The 17231-nt window shown below is 42.4% G+C and overlaps 1 protein-coding gene across 6 annotated transcripts in view; it reads right to left on the bottom strand.

Moving 5' to 3' along the window:
- Positions 1 to 17231, bottom strand: part of DYM (dymeclin) — a 351209-nt gene that overhangs the window by 38683 nt on the left and 295295 nt on the right. For all 6 annotated transcript variants that reach the window (XM_049620093.1, XM_049620087.1, XM_049620091.1 and 3 more), the window contains one exon: positions 11317 to 11430. In XM_049620093.1, the coding sequence (XP_049476050.1) occupies positions 11317 to 11430 (114 nt within the window). The remainder of the gene's footprint in view (positions 1 to 11316; positions 11431 to 17231) is intronic.

Below are 17231 nucleotides of genomic sequence, written 5' to 3'. Positions count from 1 at the left end.
ACAAAAATAATGTAAGACATTAAATATCATGAGTTAGACTATGGATCAAGAATGGCTATTCTAAAAGTTAGTATGACATGAAGTTTTTGCATGTTTAGTGCAATTTCAATACTATGTATGAGAAACCACTCCACGTACGTTTGAGTACTCTATAAAGTAGCAATAAGTCTAATTTCAAACATTTTAAGGTCATTCTACAACCCTGAGTAAGATACTGTTGAAGCCAAGAACTTAACTAGGTGTATTATGCATGCTTTAGGTTAAACAAACTGATCTAATAGGCAAACAGGGTTGTGAATTAGGAGACAAAAATTTAAGGTTTAAAAGAAAGAAGAACGGGAATTCATGGCTCAAAGAGAAGATGAACTGAAATGAATGTGGACAAAGCATTAGATTCTCTTTAGCCTGTTTCCTCACTTGCAAAATGTAAATTACCTTCGTATTTCTTACAGTTGTCAGGAAGACTAAATAAAAACGCCTATACAAAAATACCTCGCTGAGGACCTGGCACAGAGCAAGTGCTCAATAAACGGAACCAGATAATAAACAACAAAGGAAAAAGAGCCAAAAGAGGGATATTTATGTCAGACTGAGGAACAGATATGCAACATTTTAAAAGACACGGACTTTAATTTTTGGCGACTGTTTGTCTAGTTTATAAAGTAACTGTGGTTATCTTCTATCGGGGTTACATGTAAGACAAATCTTCTATTTTACGGTTTATCATGGAAGAGTTCTCAGTGTTTTATAGGAGAGGAAGATAAAACTGCTCTGATCCCACCAAGGCTACCTGGTAACCCTCACCATCATGGCCTTAGTCTTCGTGCAGGCTGGGATTTGGAGGAAACCAGGCCATACGATGGTGGTTCTTCAATCTAGTAAATCATCTGGACCACTCAGGGAACCATTTAAAGTGACAGGTTCCCAAATTCATCACCAAACCACGGAGTGAGAATTTGAGGTGAGACCCAGAAATCTGCATTTGGAAACAGTGCTCTATGTGACTGTGTGCACTCCTGGAAACCTCAAGTTGATGGCAGGAGAGACAGACGTATTACGGAGCTGTAATCATTAACATAGTATGGTAACTGGCACAAAAACAGACACACGGGTCAATGCAACGGCAGATTTGTTCTTACATAACACCCATACAGACAGGCTTCTAACAGCCACAAGTTCTCTTGTGCTTCCTACAGTTCTTGCCCTGAAAAACTGCTCTGAGGGATTCTACTGAGGGGATGGCTCTCCTTGGCTAAGACTTTCCATTTGGAGACCAGTGACTTGAAAAGCTAGAACAACATCCTGCACGTGTGTGTGTTGGGGGAGTGTGTGCGTGCACGTGCACTTGAGACCGTGTATTTCCTAAGACAGTCCTCACGCGGGGATTGAAGGGTCCTAAGAATCAGCTGCCAGCATTATCCAGAGGTCTCCTGAACCACTAATGATCTTGTGTTTATTGTTCCATGAGAGACAAAAGTAACTTATGAGTAAGACTTGATGCTTGTCTTTACTGGGCAGGAAACTCAAGGAGCTTAGAACAGGAGGGAGAGCCACTCTGACTTTTAAACTTCTGCAGAGATCATTCTGGGTTTAGGGAAACTTCGGTAGGAATGTAGCCAGTGTTCCTTTTTTTAGGATGGAAGTCCAGCCCAGACCTGTACCTTTTACACTTAGTGCTTCCTAGAATCCACCCAAAAGTGAAAAGGGATTGATAATATTCCAAAAAGAAGAGAGAACAAAGTACAAAAAAAAAAAAAAAAAAAATTAAGTCAAAAAGTCAAACGCGGCCGCTGGAACAATTAAAGTAGTTACAAGCTAGTAGCAGACTGAATCTCAGGAAAAGGCTAACTGTTGGCCGGTGGGACGGTGCTGGGCACAGGAGCTCAAATTTCCCTGTCCGAACGCGAGTGACTTATTCTCGGTGTTTGTCAGAACCTGAGAACGTGCATGCTCTACACATCCCGAGGAAGAGAAAAATCAGGCAGAAAGAAGCAGACACTGGCTCCGTATTTTTCACATGAGCCCAGTAGCTCCATCACGCTCTTCCCTTTCCAAGAAAGATTCAGAAATAGAATGAGGTCGCTTATCTGAATAGTTTCCTCTGCTTGAACGATAATGAAATCAGTGCAAGCCAAGAGGCAAGAAGAGATACTATTAAAAATTTAGGGAGGTCAATCTGCACAGGCAGTATCCTGTTGAGGGGTGCACTCAAGTGGAGGTCAGATCAGGGTTTTGTAGCTCTCAGAATACACAGTGTGGAATAATATTATAGGCTTAAAAAATGGAACTATTCCAACAAGGTGACCAGGACTTCTGCTTTGACCTTTGTTCTGCGATGGTGTTTTGGCACGAAAGTGGACCCTGCAAGAAGTCTATGGAGAGCTGTTCTCCAAAGCAGCATGTTAATCGGAAGCAGAATCTCAGATCACCATCCCGTGGTCAACAGACCCCCTTTTCTGCCTGCCTCCCTTCCATTCGGCAAATATGGAAGTGCCCTGATGTGCCAATAGAGTTTCAGACTCTTCAAATTAACAAAACGTGAAGGTCCCTGACCTTCTGGAGCTTCCATTACCTGGGAGAAGAATAATAAATAGGCACACCGTATGTTACATGATAAATAATGTGAAGGAAGAAAAAAAATACAGAATTGGGGGACAGGGAGTGTGAACATTGAAATCAGAGGTCAGGGCAGGCCTCGGGGAGTCAGGCATCAGGTGCTTGGGCGAGCGAATACACCAAGGGGGTATGCAGACATCGGGGACAGCAGTTGAAGCAGGCAAGAGAAACCAGTACAAAGGCCCTAAGAGTGGAGAGCTGCTGGTGTGCTGGGGGGAATTAGCCATTGCTGTGCTTTTCAAACTTGAACTAACATCAGACAGGGGCTTGTTAAAACGCAGACAGCTGGGTCCCAGCCCTGGAGCTTTGACTTCAGGAATTCTGGGGGCCCGAGAATGTGCATTTCTAACAAGTTCCTATGGGATGCGGATGCTGCTGGCACAAGGGCTATGCCTCGAAAACCAACATTCTAGGGGCGCCTGGGTGGTTCAGTCGGTTAAGCACTGAACTCGACTTCGGCTCAGGTCATGATCTTGTGGGAAGTAACGAGAATTCACAGAACTGGTGGCACTTTTGAGTTAGAGAGGATGTCGGCTGGTCACATTTCCACTGGAAGAAATCCACAAGGACACAGGGGAGCATGGCTGCGGACCCGCTGACGAGAGTTTCTATGGGACCTGGAGGCAGGCCACCAACAGCAGGTGGGCACGCCAGGGTGGCACTCAGGAATCAGCTCTGGGGACACAGAGCTGACAGACACTTGGGGTGGGGATGGGGAGAGACTCCCGGTAGGAGAGAGGGGGAAGTTTTTAAGCAAGTCAGGATTAAGAAGCTATGAAAAAATTCTTGAAATTTCAGTTAACTAGATTTCTCTTTACGTGACTAACAACAGAGTATTCTAAAAAGTGAATATAAAATAAAGGCTTTAAAAATAATTTAGTGTGCAACTGGCTAACTGCCTTTAATTCCTATGCTTTATCAAGTGAATGAGAGGAGACGTTTAGTTAATTGTCAGTGACTTGTATTATTCCGTAGCTTCCTCTTTATCCTAAAAGGGACGCTATCTTCTGGTTAATTCCCCCTGAAAATCAGGGCCTAATTTTCAAAAGCTAGATATGGTATCTTAGTTTTCAAATTACAGATAATTCACGGGATCAAAGAAAAGAGGGAACCTGGGGGACTTTATGCAGTTGAATATGAGGTGGTGTGGTAGTGGTAGGAGACTCCGCACAGGCCTGGATGCGTTCTGACCCATTGTCATGATGCTCGGATCGCTCTTGGGAGTCCGAACAGTCCCTGTTGCAGACGCAGACAGTGCGAACTTTGAGCTGTGGCTTCGAACTCAGCTCCTGGAGGACACACTAACTTTATTTATTTCCTTCCAACCCCTAAAGGAGAAATAAGCAACTTAGAATTTCAGAGCCTGTTCTTTAGGTCTCTGTTTATGCAGGAGAGTCTGAAAAAACTAATTACCTGGTATTGCCTTTCCCAGACTTCACGGAATACCAGTAAGAAGAGGATGTTTAGAATGACATTAATACTATTTACTCTGAACAGCCAAGTTGTTTAACTATATAGACAGATTTATCCAAAGAGTATATGTTCCCACACAGGATATTACACAAATATTTTAGAAGGCTATGTCAAATAACATTTGATTGAAAAATATTTTATTTGGTTGAAAGTCAATTACTATGCCATGGGCTTCCAGATCTTAATGTTTACTTGCCCAAAATTGGAAGAATAACTCCTCTACAAATTTGGCTTCAGTCCTATAATGCAAGGAGAACTTCAAAACCTTTTGGCTCATCTTCAGCTGACACTAGCTGATTATTTCTCAGGAGCAAGGAGCCTTGTGTTGCTCTTAACAACCCAAAGGGTCGTTGGAAAGAACTCCGAATTTTCTTGATGTTTAATTTATATTTTAGGAAAAGAACAAATCAATAACTGCACACTATCCCACACTTTCAGAAAGACCTTATTACAACAGCATTTCCAATTTAAAACAACCTCTTTTACATCAATCTTGCACACAAAGCTATTATTACGGGCCCGACAATTATTTTATCAGTATATAGTAGTAAACCAGCCAAAAGGCAATAATGTGCTGTCATGTGGTATAATACAAATATTATTCAACACACAGCTTGAATTTTCAATCAACTCTAGATACAGCAGTGTTCTATGAATTAAACTCTAGAGGTTTTAAGTGATTCATTTTATTATAAACACTCAATCCAAAAAGATGATTAAAATAATTGAGATAAGGCTTGATTATAAAGATAAACAGCCTTTTTTTCTGGTAACATCTGTGGTAATAATGTGCTATCATTTAAACCAACTGAGGATGACTCACCATCCGTGAATAAATATAACTTTAGTTTCTTTTCTAGTACCGGGGATGGCTTGCTTTCTTGTCTTTTTTTTTTTTTTTTTAAACTAAATCATCCCTCCTCCCTCATCTGTCCCTCTTGCAACCACAGAGTGAGATGGAAATCTGGTGTCAGGAGTATAGTTTCTTGCTATGTTTTGGAAAAAAATGAACCGGCATCTAAGGGATTTATCCACGATCTTAGTCTCCATAGGATCTTGCTCTAAACAAGAGTTAAATGGCTTGGGACCTCCTACAGATTAATTAATCTCTCTTTAACCATAATCCTGAAAAACAAAGAGTCATATTTTCAGTTATATGTTACTGCCTCAAATATAGAGAACACTTTCTTTCTGAACACAGTATAATGAATGCACAACATATTAACATTCAAACATACAGCCTGTATACTGCAATTCATTTTGCTTTAAGTTCAGTACTAGAGTGAACGAATTAGTTTTCAGTATCTGCTACGGTCCATGGAGGGGCTCTTGGGCCAGGGGCATTCACCAAAGGAATTAAAAAATAAAATCTGGGATTGGAATGGGTAGGAAAAAAATGGACTAAAGACACAATTGGTGAGCAATAATCTGAAAGAAAGGAGCTAAGGTTTATCGCAAGGGAGGGATATAAAAGAAGAAAAATATTTGGTATGATAGCAGAGTGAGGAAGTACTGGCTGTCCACAGAACAGAAAGGAGATGGGGAAAGGTGGAACGAGTAGAAGGGTACATAAAGTTCTAAGAAGAAGGTTGCCTAGTGCTGAGGTCTTGTTTCCTGAATACCATTTATTTTTTTGAATTTTAGATTTTTTTTAACATTTGTTTATTATTGAGAGAGAGAGAGACACAGAGCATGAGCACGGGATGGGGAGAGAGGGGGGGAGATACAGAATCTGAAGTAGGCTCCAGGCTCTGAGCTGTCAGCACAGAGCCCGACGCAGGGCTCGAACTCACAAACTGTGAGATCATGACCTGAGCCAAAGTCGGTCGGTTAGCCAACTGAGCCACCCAGGTGCCCCTCCTGAATACCATTTATTAAAAAAAAAAAAAAAAAAAAAAAAAGAAAGGAACCAGAGCTCATTGGAGAAGTGGTTGATTCCAGGACTGGTGTAGGAAAAACATGAGATGAGTCTTGGGTATCTTGCACCTCAGAAAAGTAAAGGTGTGCTCAAAACAAGATAGGGGCATGTCAGAGGATGCAGGAACCAACCCGGAGGAGCTCCCACTGGCCAAAGCTAGAACAATTTGAGCAACAAAATAAGTAAGTGATAGTACTAAATTATACTCTATAACAAAATACAAAATGATCACTAGGTAAACACCACAGTAATAACTGTGCAGGTAAGATCCACTGATGGACGATAAATTCAGTGGGCAAAAATTGTGAGGAGAAACAGGATATTAGCAAAGTCTCACTCCTAAGAGAGTCATCAGTTATAAAGGGAAAAACAGTGACTTTTTCCAGGAGAAATCTGGTAGACACCACATTAACCAAATGACCAAGGAGAACCATCATCAGTAGTGAGACATGGTAACATCAGGTACCTCCTGATTCTATGCACTGAGAAGGACACAACATCACTTCTATGCGTAGGTTGGTAGAATATGTGTTAATTTCAATGTAATCATGAGAAAAACCCAAACTGAGGAACATTCTGCAAAACAACTGAGCAGCACTATCCATACTGTCAAGGTCATGAAAGGTAAGGGAAGACTGAGGAACGCTTACAGACTGGAGGAGAGTAAGGAAACATGACAGCAAAATGCAAAGTGGGATCTGAATAGGACTGGGGAGCAGCATAAAGACACTAGGAGGAAAAAAATAGTAATATTCACATAAGGTCTGTAGTTCAGGTAATAGTATTATACTCATGTTAATTTTGTGGGGTTTTTTTTAATTAAAAATTTTTTTAAAATGTTATTTTTGAGAGAGAGAGAGAGATAGAGAGAGAGAGACAGAGGACGAGTGGGGGAGGGGCAGAGAGAGAGGGAGATGCAGAATCTGAAGCAGGCTCCAGGCTCTGAGCTGTCAGCACAGAGCCCAGTTCAGGGCTTCAACCCACAGAACATGGGATCACGACCTGAGCCAAAGTCAGACACTTAACCGACTGAACCATCTAGCGCTCCAATTTTCTGGTTTTGATATCGTACTTGAGTTATATGTGCTGCTAACATTAGGGGAACCTGGATGAAGGGCTTATATGAACTATACCTACTGTTTTTGCAACTTTTCTGGTAAGTCTAAAATTATTTTAAAAGAAAATGTAAAACAAACAACAGCAAAGCAGCACTGATTCAACAATATTCTGCCCATGCCATCCAAAACTGCTTTCTTCCCAATGCTGTGTATTCTCCTCCTCCTCTATATTTTCCCTCCCATTTACTGCTACCTAGAATAGCAAACATTTTACTTATTTATCTGGTTGTCCATTTCCCCCACCAAAAAATAAACTCTATGAAGGCAGCCATTTTTATCTGTTTCGTCCAAGGCTGTGTCTACCTACAGTCTAGTACGGTGCCTGACACATACACGGAGAAAGAGTTAAATAAATTAAAATTGTGAAGAGGAAGGTAGAATAAAAATACGAAAAGCAGGTCTGGAGATAAAAAAATGTTACTCCTGAACCTTTGAATTCCAACGAGTCCCTGTTTCCTCTTTAGAGCATGTAAAGTGGGAATTTCACTCATCTTCTCATCAGATTTATTGGGTAGCTACTACGTATAAGGCACTGAAGCACGCATCAAGGGGACACAGATGAGCAAGACACGACTCCTCAAGGAAGTTGGAGTCGAGTGGGAAAGAGAAAACATTTGAACAACTACGTACAGGGTGGAAGAGACCAGGAGTCTCAGCAAATGCTGCGGGCATTTAGAGGACGGAAGCATATGTAGGAGGAGGAGTAAAAGGAAAGGTTTCACAACAGTTCACAAACTCAGCAAGGCCTTAAAATGCTTAGGAGGGATAAGCAAAAAGCAAAGGGGTGAGGGGCCGGTGCACTGGGAAGACAGAACTGCGTAAGCAAATCTGAACGTGCAGGAAGGAAAAGGCAGGAGGCACAGAGATCGTTCTGGTGGCTTGATCACTGCTCAGGGAAAGGGGAGTATGGAGAATAGCGGCTGGGGGCTAGACGTGTGCGGTGTCGGGTTCCTGTCCCAGGACTCCAGACTTTATCTGGCAGTAGCAGGGTGCTCACCTCTAAGTCATTTTCAAGAGGAGGAGGATGTTACTAGGGCACCGCTCTACAGAAACTCTTCACGGAATTTTGGAAGATAGAAGTCCAGACCGTTAACTGCAAATCTTTGGGATCATCCTTTGTAACTTAAAAACATTTTTTTTTTAAGTTTATTTATTTATTTAGAGAGAGAGAGCAAGCAAGAGTGTGAGCGGGGGAGGGGGAGAGGAGGAGAGAGAGAGAGAGAGAGAGAGAGAGAGAGAGAGAGAGAGAGAATCCCAAGCAGGCTCCACGATGTCAGTGCAGAGCCCAACGCGGGGCTCCAACTCCTGAACCGTGAGATCGGGACCTGAGCCCAAATCAAGAGTTGGACGCTTAACCGACTGAGCCACCCAGGCGCACCTGTAACTTTCAGCCATTTTTCTTATGTTATGGATTGAGTGCCCCTGCCATCCGGTACTCCCCTTATGCTTACCATCCAGACTTAGTTGTGAGTACTTCACGACTTCCTGGAGCCACGTCTGGACCGCTGAACAACTTAAGTTGTCAGCAAACATTTTCTTACGTTGAACTAACACCTGTCTTGGTTCAGTTTCTACCCGCTGTCCTAGGGCCGACAGTGAACTGCTCAGCTCCTCTTCTACAGAATAATCCCGAAAGCATACGCACGCGTGTGTGCCCTTTTCCTCAAGTCTTCTCTTCTCCAGGTTACACATCCTCTATTCCTCACCTTACGTGGTTTACAGGTTCCCCACTGTAACTTCACCTGCGTCTGCATCCCACCTGGGTCACTAATGTGATACTCGGTCACATTGCTCCCATACCCCACAGTGCTCTTGGGAGCCCCTATTTCATGGTTGTTAAGTATCACTACATCCTCAGTCCCTGCATGGAATCTTGCCTCCTTACTCCCCCCTCCTTTTTAAAAAATGTTTATTTATTTTGGGGAGAGAAATAAATGTTTGTTTATTTTGGGGAGAGAGACTCAGCGCTAGTGGGAGAGGGGTAGAAAGAGAGGGAGACACAGAATCTGAAGCAGGCTCCAGGCTCGGAGCTGTCGGCATAGAGCCCGATGTGGAAAGGTTTGAACTCGTGAACCACAAGATCGTGACCTGAGCTGAAGTCGGACGCTTACCCGACTGAGCCACCCAGGTGCCCTCCTTACTTCTTCTTTAACTGAAACTCAGCTCTCTCCCCTTGGGACTCCGATTCCCCTGGAGCCTTTGGAAGTTAGAGGCTGCTCATTCTTTCACATTCCAGACTTTAGGGTCTGGAGGTGGGGCTGGTCCCCTCTTTGTTTTCATTACTGTCTCCTGGCTATTATTCCTCTACCCTTAAGCAGAAGGGTCTGCCCATAGGAGGCTGGTACCAGCTTCGTGTCGTCTGTGCACTGCCACCTACTGCCATTGACTGACCGCGGCATCTGGCTCACAGTCCTTCTCTCCACCCACGGCTCATCGTCCTGAGGGACTAGGAAGCTTATGCGAATGACCAGCCCATCCCTGGCTTCCAGTTCACTAACTGGCTCAACCGCACTGACTTCCATTCGCAGGCACAGCACTTCAGTCCCTCGCTCATGGCCAGAGCCAGACCACGCTGTCACCAAGACGTGCTCCCCTTCTGCCGTCTTCATTTAGCCCCATTTCCACTACTTCCACTGCACCCCCTCTTTGATCCCATTCAAACCCCCCTCCAGATACCTCTGTGACCCTTTCCCTCCAGCCTCCTGACAGCTCCGCTTCTCTATTGACTTAGCCGAGACACCAAGGTCCACCATGTCCTGTAGGCAGCCACTCCCATCTTCATGGGTTTTCGTACCGGTTCACGTGGTGTAGTTCAGGTAAACTGGAAACAGCACGTGCGCACGCACACACACACGCACACACACACATACACGCGCACGCGCACCCTCGAAAAACAACAAACCTCCAAAGTCTTACTTTATGTAAGAATGGAAACGAGATGAATTCCTTACATTTAAAGAACTGTCAGGAAGAGAGTCAAGTCAAAGCTGGAGGGACCGGTGACCTGGAATCAGTTTCTATGTTATTGCCACATGGTGGTGCCATTTTAGCTGATAAACAGAAACCTCGCTGCTGTTTACTTTCGGTGGAACTTGTGCAAGTGGTTATGATGACTAATGCGCTATTATTTTACAAACTCTGTTGTTATAACTGAAAATATTTTCATATCCTACAACAACCTCTCTCGAGCATTCAGAAGCAGTGGTTCTGTGATAGTGTTAAAAACACAGCCCCCCAAACAGTAACTCTGGAACAGAAGTTGGTTGTGATAAAACACTATGATGAAGGCGGCCAAACATCTACTATGATGCCCCGTGTTGTTAATTTAGGAACGAGCGCTCTAGAAAAATTAGAGGTAATGAGGCAAACCCTGAAAAGAAGCATTAAAGCTAAAATGTGTTACAATGCTGTACGTTCACAAAATACTCCCTTTATATCCCCTTTTTTTTTTTAAGGAGAAAATTAGTCTTAGGGTATGAGTTTCACATCATGAGATCACATTGGAAACACGCCGAACACGCAAACGTTAAGTGCCTTCGTAAGATACCCTATTTCCCCTACCTCTTCCAAGAGACGCTTCTCTTTCCAGAGCTATGTGCAGGCAGACAGTGAATGGCGTGGGGATTCCGAGCGTGGACTTCGGAGCCACACTGCGTGAGTATGAACCTCCCAGTTCCACAGTGTTCTGGCTGCATGGTTTTGGGTAAGTCGTGTAACCTCTCTGTGCCTCAGTTTCTCCATCTGAAAAGTTCGGGCGAAACACCACCCACCTCCAAGGGTTCTGAGGATCGAAGCAGTTAACGGCACGAGACACTCAGAACGCCACAGGGCACTGAGTGAACACTATGTGTGGCCCAGTGCTGAGTCACCACCACCAGCAGTGCCTTCCCTTCAACCCTTGACACTTGTAAGACTGAATCATTTCACTGGGTTAAAAAAGTAAGGGGCTTCTTTATTCACAGTGCATGGCACGGTATGAAGGTGTTAGTCCTTCTTTGGCGGTTTTCTTTTAAAAACCCGTTGGAATCCCTCTACGTCACAGTTCTGCGTACGAGTATGGAGTAGAGAAGGCAGTAAAGAGCCTTTTCCAGCCAAGTGCTGGCAAGTGGTAGGACTCTGAGTAGGGCCTTCCCAGACACTAGTGTTTACACCGAGTGATACGAAAGTGCACGTGTCCTTGGGCAGTCTTACCTTCAGCCTGTCTTTGGGCAGCGCGACGGCCCCCTGCTTGATGATTTCCAGGACCCGTTCCACGGAGAGCTCAGCTCCCGCTTGCAGCAACCTTGAGCTGAAGAAGGTGATCACCTGGAAGGCAAAGTGTTATTTCTTAAGCAAGGAGATGCACAAGCTGCCTTCCTCACGTGGTAGGTCCATTTCCTAAAGGCGACCCAGCCTTACGCCTCTACTTCTCCTGCACACGGTCCTCTCTGAAAGCGTTTGATGGCTGAGTCAGAGCCAGCGTCTGAATATTCCGGGCTGATGACCCATGCTGGGGCTTACGCAAGCCTCCGGAGTTCTGCTCTTTCAGTGTGCAGCCTCACCTTGCATTTATTTATATTTCATTTAGAGGGTGGCACCCATCAGAAGGTGGGGAGAGAGAGCTAAAGCTTAAAATCTGTCAATTTTGAGGCTTAATGACCGGGAACTCTCAAAAAAAAAAAAAAAAAAAAGCCCGATGAGAAAGCAATCCGAAGATAACAGCTAAAATGACGTATGGGGGATCATTTATTAACGGAATGTAATCACCATACTCTTATCCCTGATCAACAAGGCTAATCAACAGCAAGCTAGAACTGTTTTTGTTTCGTGTGACAGCACAGTTGGAACTATGCAGCAAGATGCTAATAACAGAGGTGCTCTGAAAATAACACTGTCTTTTAAATATTGGTCACTAAAGGGGCTCAGTTAAGTGTCCGACTTGGGCTCAGGTCGGGATGTCCACTCTGTGAGTTCAAGCCCCGTGTCTGGCTCTGTGCTGACAGCTCAGAGCCTGGAGCCTGCTTCGGATTCTGTGTTTCCTTCTCTCTCTCTCTCTCTCTCTCTGACCCTCCCCAACTCGTGCTCTGTCTCTCTGTCTCTCAATAATAAATAAATGTTAAAAAAAAAAAAAAACACACCTTAATATTGGTCACTAAAAACTAAAAGAATGCCAGTATTTTTTTAGGAAATCATTTTAAGATCAAGATGTTAATAAATTAAGAAGATTATAGGTCATTTTTTTATTCAAGAGAATAGCCTAAGTATTTACAGTCAGACACGTAAAAATATAAAAATTTGCTAGAAAATTGAGTATCTCCATTTATAGGCTATTTTATATGTGAAAGAGAAAAGCTAGTTTAAAACGTTACCTAACTACAGACACAAAACACCTTTTTATACTCATTAAAGTATGATCCTTAGAATGAATCTGGATGATTAACTGTCCTGGATCTTACGTGTCACAGAGGCTTCACATTATCAACAGCAAATACGGTATCGGTCACAGTAAGAGCACTGCTTATCACAGTAAATACAAACCCGTAATGCAAACACCCTGCTTGGCAATTTTTGTGCAACCGTCTCTTGCGAGATGAGAAGGGTTCGTTAGTGTTTTCACCCTGTGATTCAGCATCTGCTCCAGGTTGAGGGGACCTCGGCTCTGCCATTTCCTTTGTGTCACGTGTACTTCTATTGGACCGCCTTTGATTTATGGCTCCTTTGCAGGACTCTTCCCAATACTCCATCTTAGAGGCTTTACTTAGTTAAACTAAGATTTATAACCATGAATACCATACATCACCAGGAACTATAGGTGAATGAAAGGTGAGAGTGCCCACCATGCCCTCCAAGCCGAGACCGCCCCTCTCCTCCCCGGGAGACCCGGCGTCTTGCAGCCGACACGGAGAGCCTGGCGGGCGGTCCGTGCAATGCTATGAGTTGGGAAAACTCAATCTCTTTATTTTTAGATGAAAAGAAAGCTCTGATACAGTCCTCCCACGCTGCTATGGACGGTGGGTACCCGTCCACTTTGGAGACTGCCGACGGGGAGACCAAAACGTACAGAATCAAAGCAAAGCAGACTGTGCGCTGCTCAAATACACATACCACAGCCCACAAGGGAGAGCATGGGCGTGCCACATGGTCACAGAGGGAAGGAACGCAACGGTGATCCACTCTTGTTCACCCTGTACCATGTGCGGACTTGCCTCCGGGCCTCAAGGAACTGCCGTTCTCAACCAGGAGAGCTGCGGGGTAGGAAGGAGACTCAGTTTCTAACTAAATTCCCTTTTTCAAACTGGCTCCCATTTGTCTGTTTTAAGCTGATATTCTCTTGTCGCATTCAAACTCACGCTACTTAAAAAATGATAAACCTACCACTTCCAGAAGGGAAGTATAAGTTATGTATCAAAAATGAAGGGAACGGACATCTACTGCATGTTTACTATGGACCATGTGCTCTACTGTTAATTAATTCTCACAACAATCCAGGGAGCTGATAAAGCTCTGTCCTACGGATGACTCAACAGGGTTAGAGAGAGAGAGGCTTGTCCCAAGTTAGCCGGTCAGTGTCCGGAGGGAGACCAGTACTTGGATGTTCCTTACTTTATCATGTTGTCTCCAGCAGTTCTTACTAACAAAAGCCTTACTTTTCTTAATGGAAAATATCTGAGGTGAAAGGTGTAATTTGTTTCATCCCCAGTTTCATTTGGAGTCAGGCTGCCACAGCAGCCAAGAATGTGAAACAATTTACTCAAAGGTATAGACTTGGGGGCGCCCGGGTGGCTCAGTGGGTTGAGTATCTGAGTCTTGATTTTGGCTCAGGTCATGATCTTACGGTTCGGGGGTTCAAGCCCCTCATTAGGCTCTGTGCTTACAGCACAGATCCTGCTTGGGATTCTCTCTCTCTCTCTCTCTCTCTCTCTCTCTCATTCAAAACAAATAAACTTAAAAAAAAAAAAAGATATACGCTTGTATTTCCTACCACTGCATTAGAATTTTGCAGACAACAGTAAATTTAGTGATGATGATTTTAACAGTTAGGTGGCTTTTATCAACTTTCAGAGTAACCATTAAAACTGTTAAAAAATGATCAACTATTTCCCCTCTGATAATGTCTGCAGAAGATAAAATATTTAAGGTGAAAATGGGAATGAATGATATGTCAGTGCAACTCAAAGGCAACTTTTCAAAGGGAGGGATTTTTCCCTGGGCGTGTACAGTTTTCCTCTGCCCACCACGTTTGGCTACAATTCCTGAAATCTAAGTACAGCATGTTACCTTCAATTATGTTATTAGTTGTGAACAGTAATTATCCAAGGTCATGTTCTGATTAATCGGCTGCACCCTTTGAGTAACGTCACAATCACATTTAACCACTTATTATGAAACCAGTGAGTGATCACTAGAACACAGATTTATAGAAATGAGAAGCTCTGGTGGGGTAGATGGGGGTAAAAAAGAAGTAAGTATGTATTAGAGAGGCATTCTTGCTTGCTAAATGGCCATTCTTCCAAGAGGTAAAAGTAGAGAGCTAAGCCTTTGTTTTCTTTTTCTTAAGGCAATAATAAACACATTTTGAAAAGTAAAATACATGTATTTCCCCACTGATTCTCAGTTTTTCCTCATGTTTTTGTGCTTTAATCAATACATGTGTTAACAGCCTATTCAGTGGGAGAGATCTCCAGAGGATTTACAAAGAAAATAGATGATATTTTCAAGAAAGACGCGATGTAACTGGAGGACAAGATGAAGACTGAACATGTGTCATTACATAGATTAGACCTCGTGGTAATGTGGGCTGTGAAGTGCTCAGAGTCAGAAGATGTAGTTTGGGTCCTGCCTCAGATACTTACCAGCTACCGGACTTGTAAGATACTCAGCTTCCTCTCTGTGCAGCATCACGCAGTAGCTTAGAGCACCTACCAGGTGTCAGATGCTTGGGCTTAATTCTTAGCTCTGCTTGTAAATGTAGACAGGTTATTTAACTTCTCTATGCCTCAGTTTCCTGATCTATAAATGAGGAAAAACACAGTGCTTGCCTCATGGGGGTGTTGTTAAAATGAAAGAGGTTAATACCTTCAAAGTGCAAAGAGCAACGCCTGGCACATGGTAAGTGCTCATGAAGTGTCAGTTTCCGTCATTATTATTAAGTGTATCTGAGTATCTCCATTTATAAAGTGACAATGGTGCCCTACCTACCATGTAGGAAACAACTGCAATACATGTGAAACTTACGGATCAACCAAACCAGACAGGAGTAGTGAGCGCAATCTACTGAAAATTCCAGGAAAGCCTGCTGTTTAAAGTCCAATGTGATCATCTTAATACATTACTGAGGGTCAATTTAAAACTCTTCTATTTTTACTTGATGAATTTATGCATGACCTTTCTCTTTCAAAGAAATTTACATTTTATTATTTTCAGAAAATGTAAACAGTACAACGCTGAGAAAGTTTTACTGAGTTTTTTTTAAATCATGAAAGAATGCTGAATTTTGACAAATTTTTTTTTTTTTTTGCATGTATTGAGATGACTGGTTTCTCTTCCTTAGTCTGCTAATGTGAATTACATTGGCCTTGAACTCCTGGGTTACATGATAATTGAGCATGCTGCATTATTCTTTTGATACATTGCTAGATTCAATTTGCTAATATTTTGAGGATTTTTATGTCTGTGTCTATGAGTGATACTGACTTGTACTTTTCTTTTCTTGTAAGATCTTTGTCTAGTAGTGGCATTAGGGTAATAATGTCCTTAATAAAATGAGTTGGGAAGTATCCTCTCCTTGTATTATCTGGAGGAGTTTGTACTGAGATAGTAATAGTTCTTTCTTAAAAGTTTGGCAGAATTAATTCAAGGTGAAGCCTTCTAGGCCTGGAGTTTTCTTTGTTGGTAAATTTTTAAGTATTAATTCAGTATCTATAAAGATACAGAACTATTCAGATGATCTATGCCTTCATGAGTGAGCTTTGAAAGTTTGGGCCTTTCAAGGAATTTGTCCATTTCATCTAAGTCATCAAATTTACTGGCAGAGATTTCTTATGGTATCACCAATTTTCTTTTCTTTCTTTTTCAACTGTACTGATTTTTTTGTTCTCATCTTTATTATTTCCTTTTTCTTGTTTTGGGTTTAATTTACTCTTTTTAACTTCTTAATGTGTAATCTTATAATTTATTCAAGACCTTTCTTCTTTTCTAATAGAAGTATTTAATACCATAAATTTCCCTTTAGCTGTATCCCACAAATTCTGATATTACATTTTCATTTTTGCTAACTCTAAAATAGGTTCTTTTATGGATCCAAAAATCCTCAACAAGATACTAGCCAACCGGATCCAACAATACATTAAAAGAATTATTCGCCACGACCAAGTGGGATTTATACCTGGGATACAGGGCTGTTCAATATCCACAAAACAATTAACATGACTCATCACATCAGTAAAAGAAAGGACAAGAACCACATGATCCCCTCAACAGGAGAGAAAGCATTTGACAAAATATAGCACCCTTTCTTGATAAAAACCCTCAAGCAAGTAGGGATAAAACGATCATACCTCAAGATCATAAAAGCCATATAAGAAAGACCCAACGCTAACATCATCCTCAATGGGGAAAAACTGAAAGCTTTCCCCCTAAGGTCAGGAACGCAACAGGGATGTCCACTCTCGCCACTGTTATTCAACACAATGTTGGAAGTCCTAGCCTCAGCAATCAAACAACACAAAGGAATAAAACGCATCCAAATAGGCCAGGAGGAAGTCAAACTTTCACTCTTCCCAGATGACACGATACTTTATATGGAAAACCCAAAAGATTCCACCAAAAAACTGCTAGAACTAATCCACGAATTCAGCAAAGTCGCAGGATATAAAATCAATGCACAGAAATTCGTTACATTTCTATACATCAGTAATGAAGCAGCAGAAAGAGAAATCAAGGAATTGATCCCATTGATAACTGTACCAAAAACCATAAAATACTTAAGAATAAACCTAACCAAAGAGATGAAAAATCTCTACATTGAAAACTATAGAAAGCTTATGAAAGAAATTGAAGACACAAAAAAATGGAAAAAGATTCCATGCTCCTGGATAGGAAGAACAAATATTGTTAAAATGTCGATA

The sequence above is a fragment of the Panthera uncia genome (genome assembly GCF_023721935.1).
Source record: "Panthera uncia isolate 11264 chromosome D3 unlocalized genomic scaffold, Puncia_PCG_1.0 HiC_scaffold_8, whole genome shotgun sequence".
NCBI lineage: Eukaryota > Metazoa > Chordata > Mammalia > Carnivora > Felidae > Panthera > Panthera uncia.
Note: the sequence above shows the minus strand (reverse complement) of the source record. Positions and strands in the feature narration are given on the sequence as shown.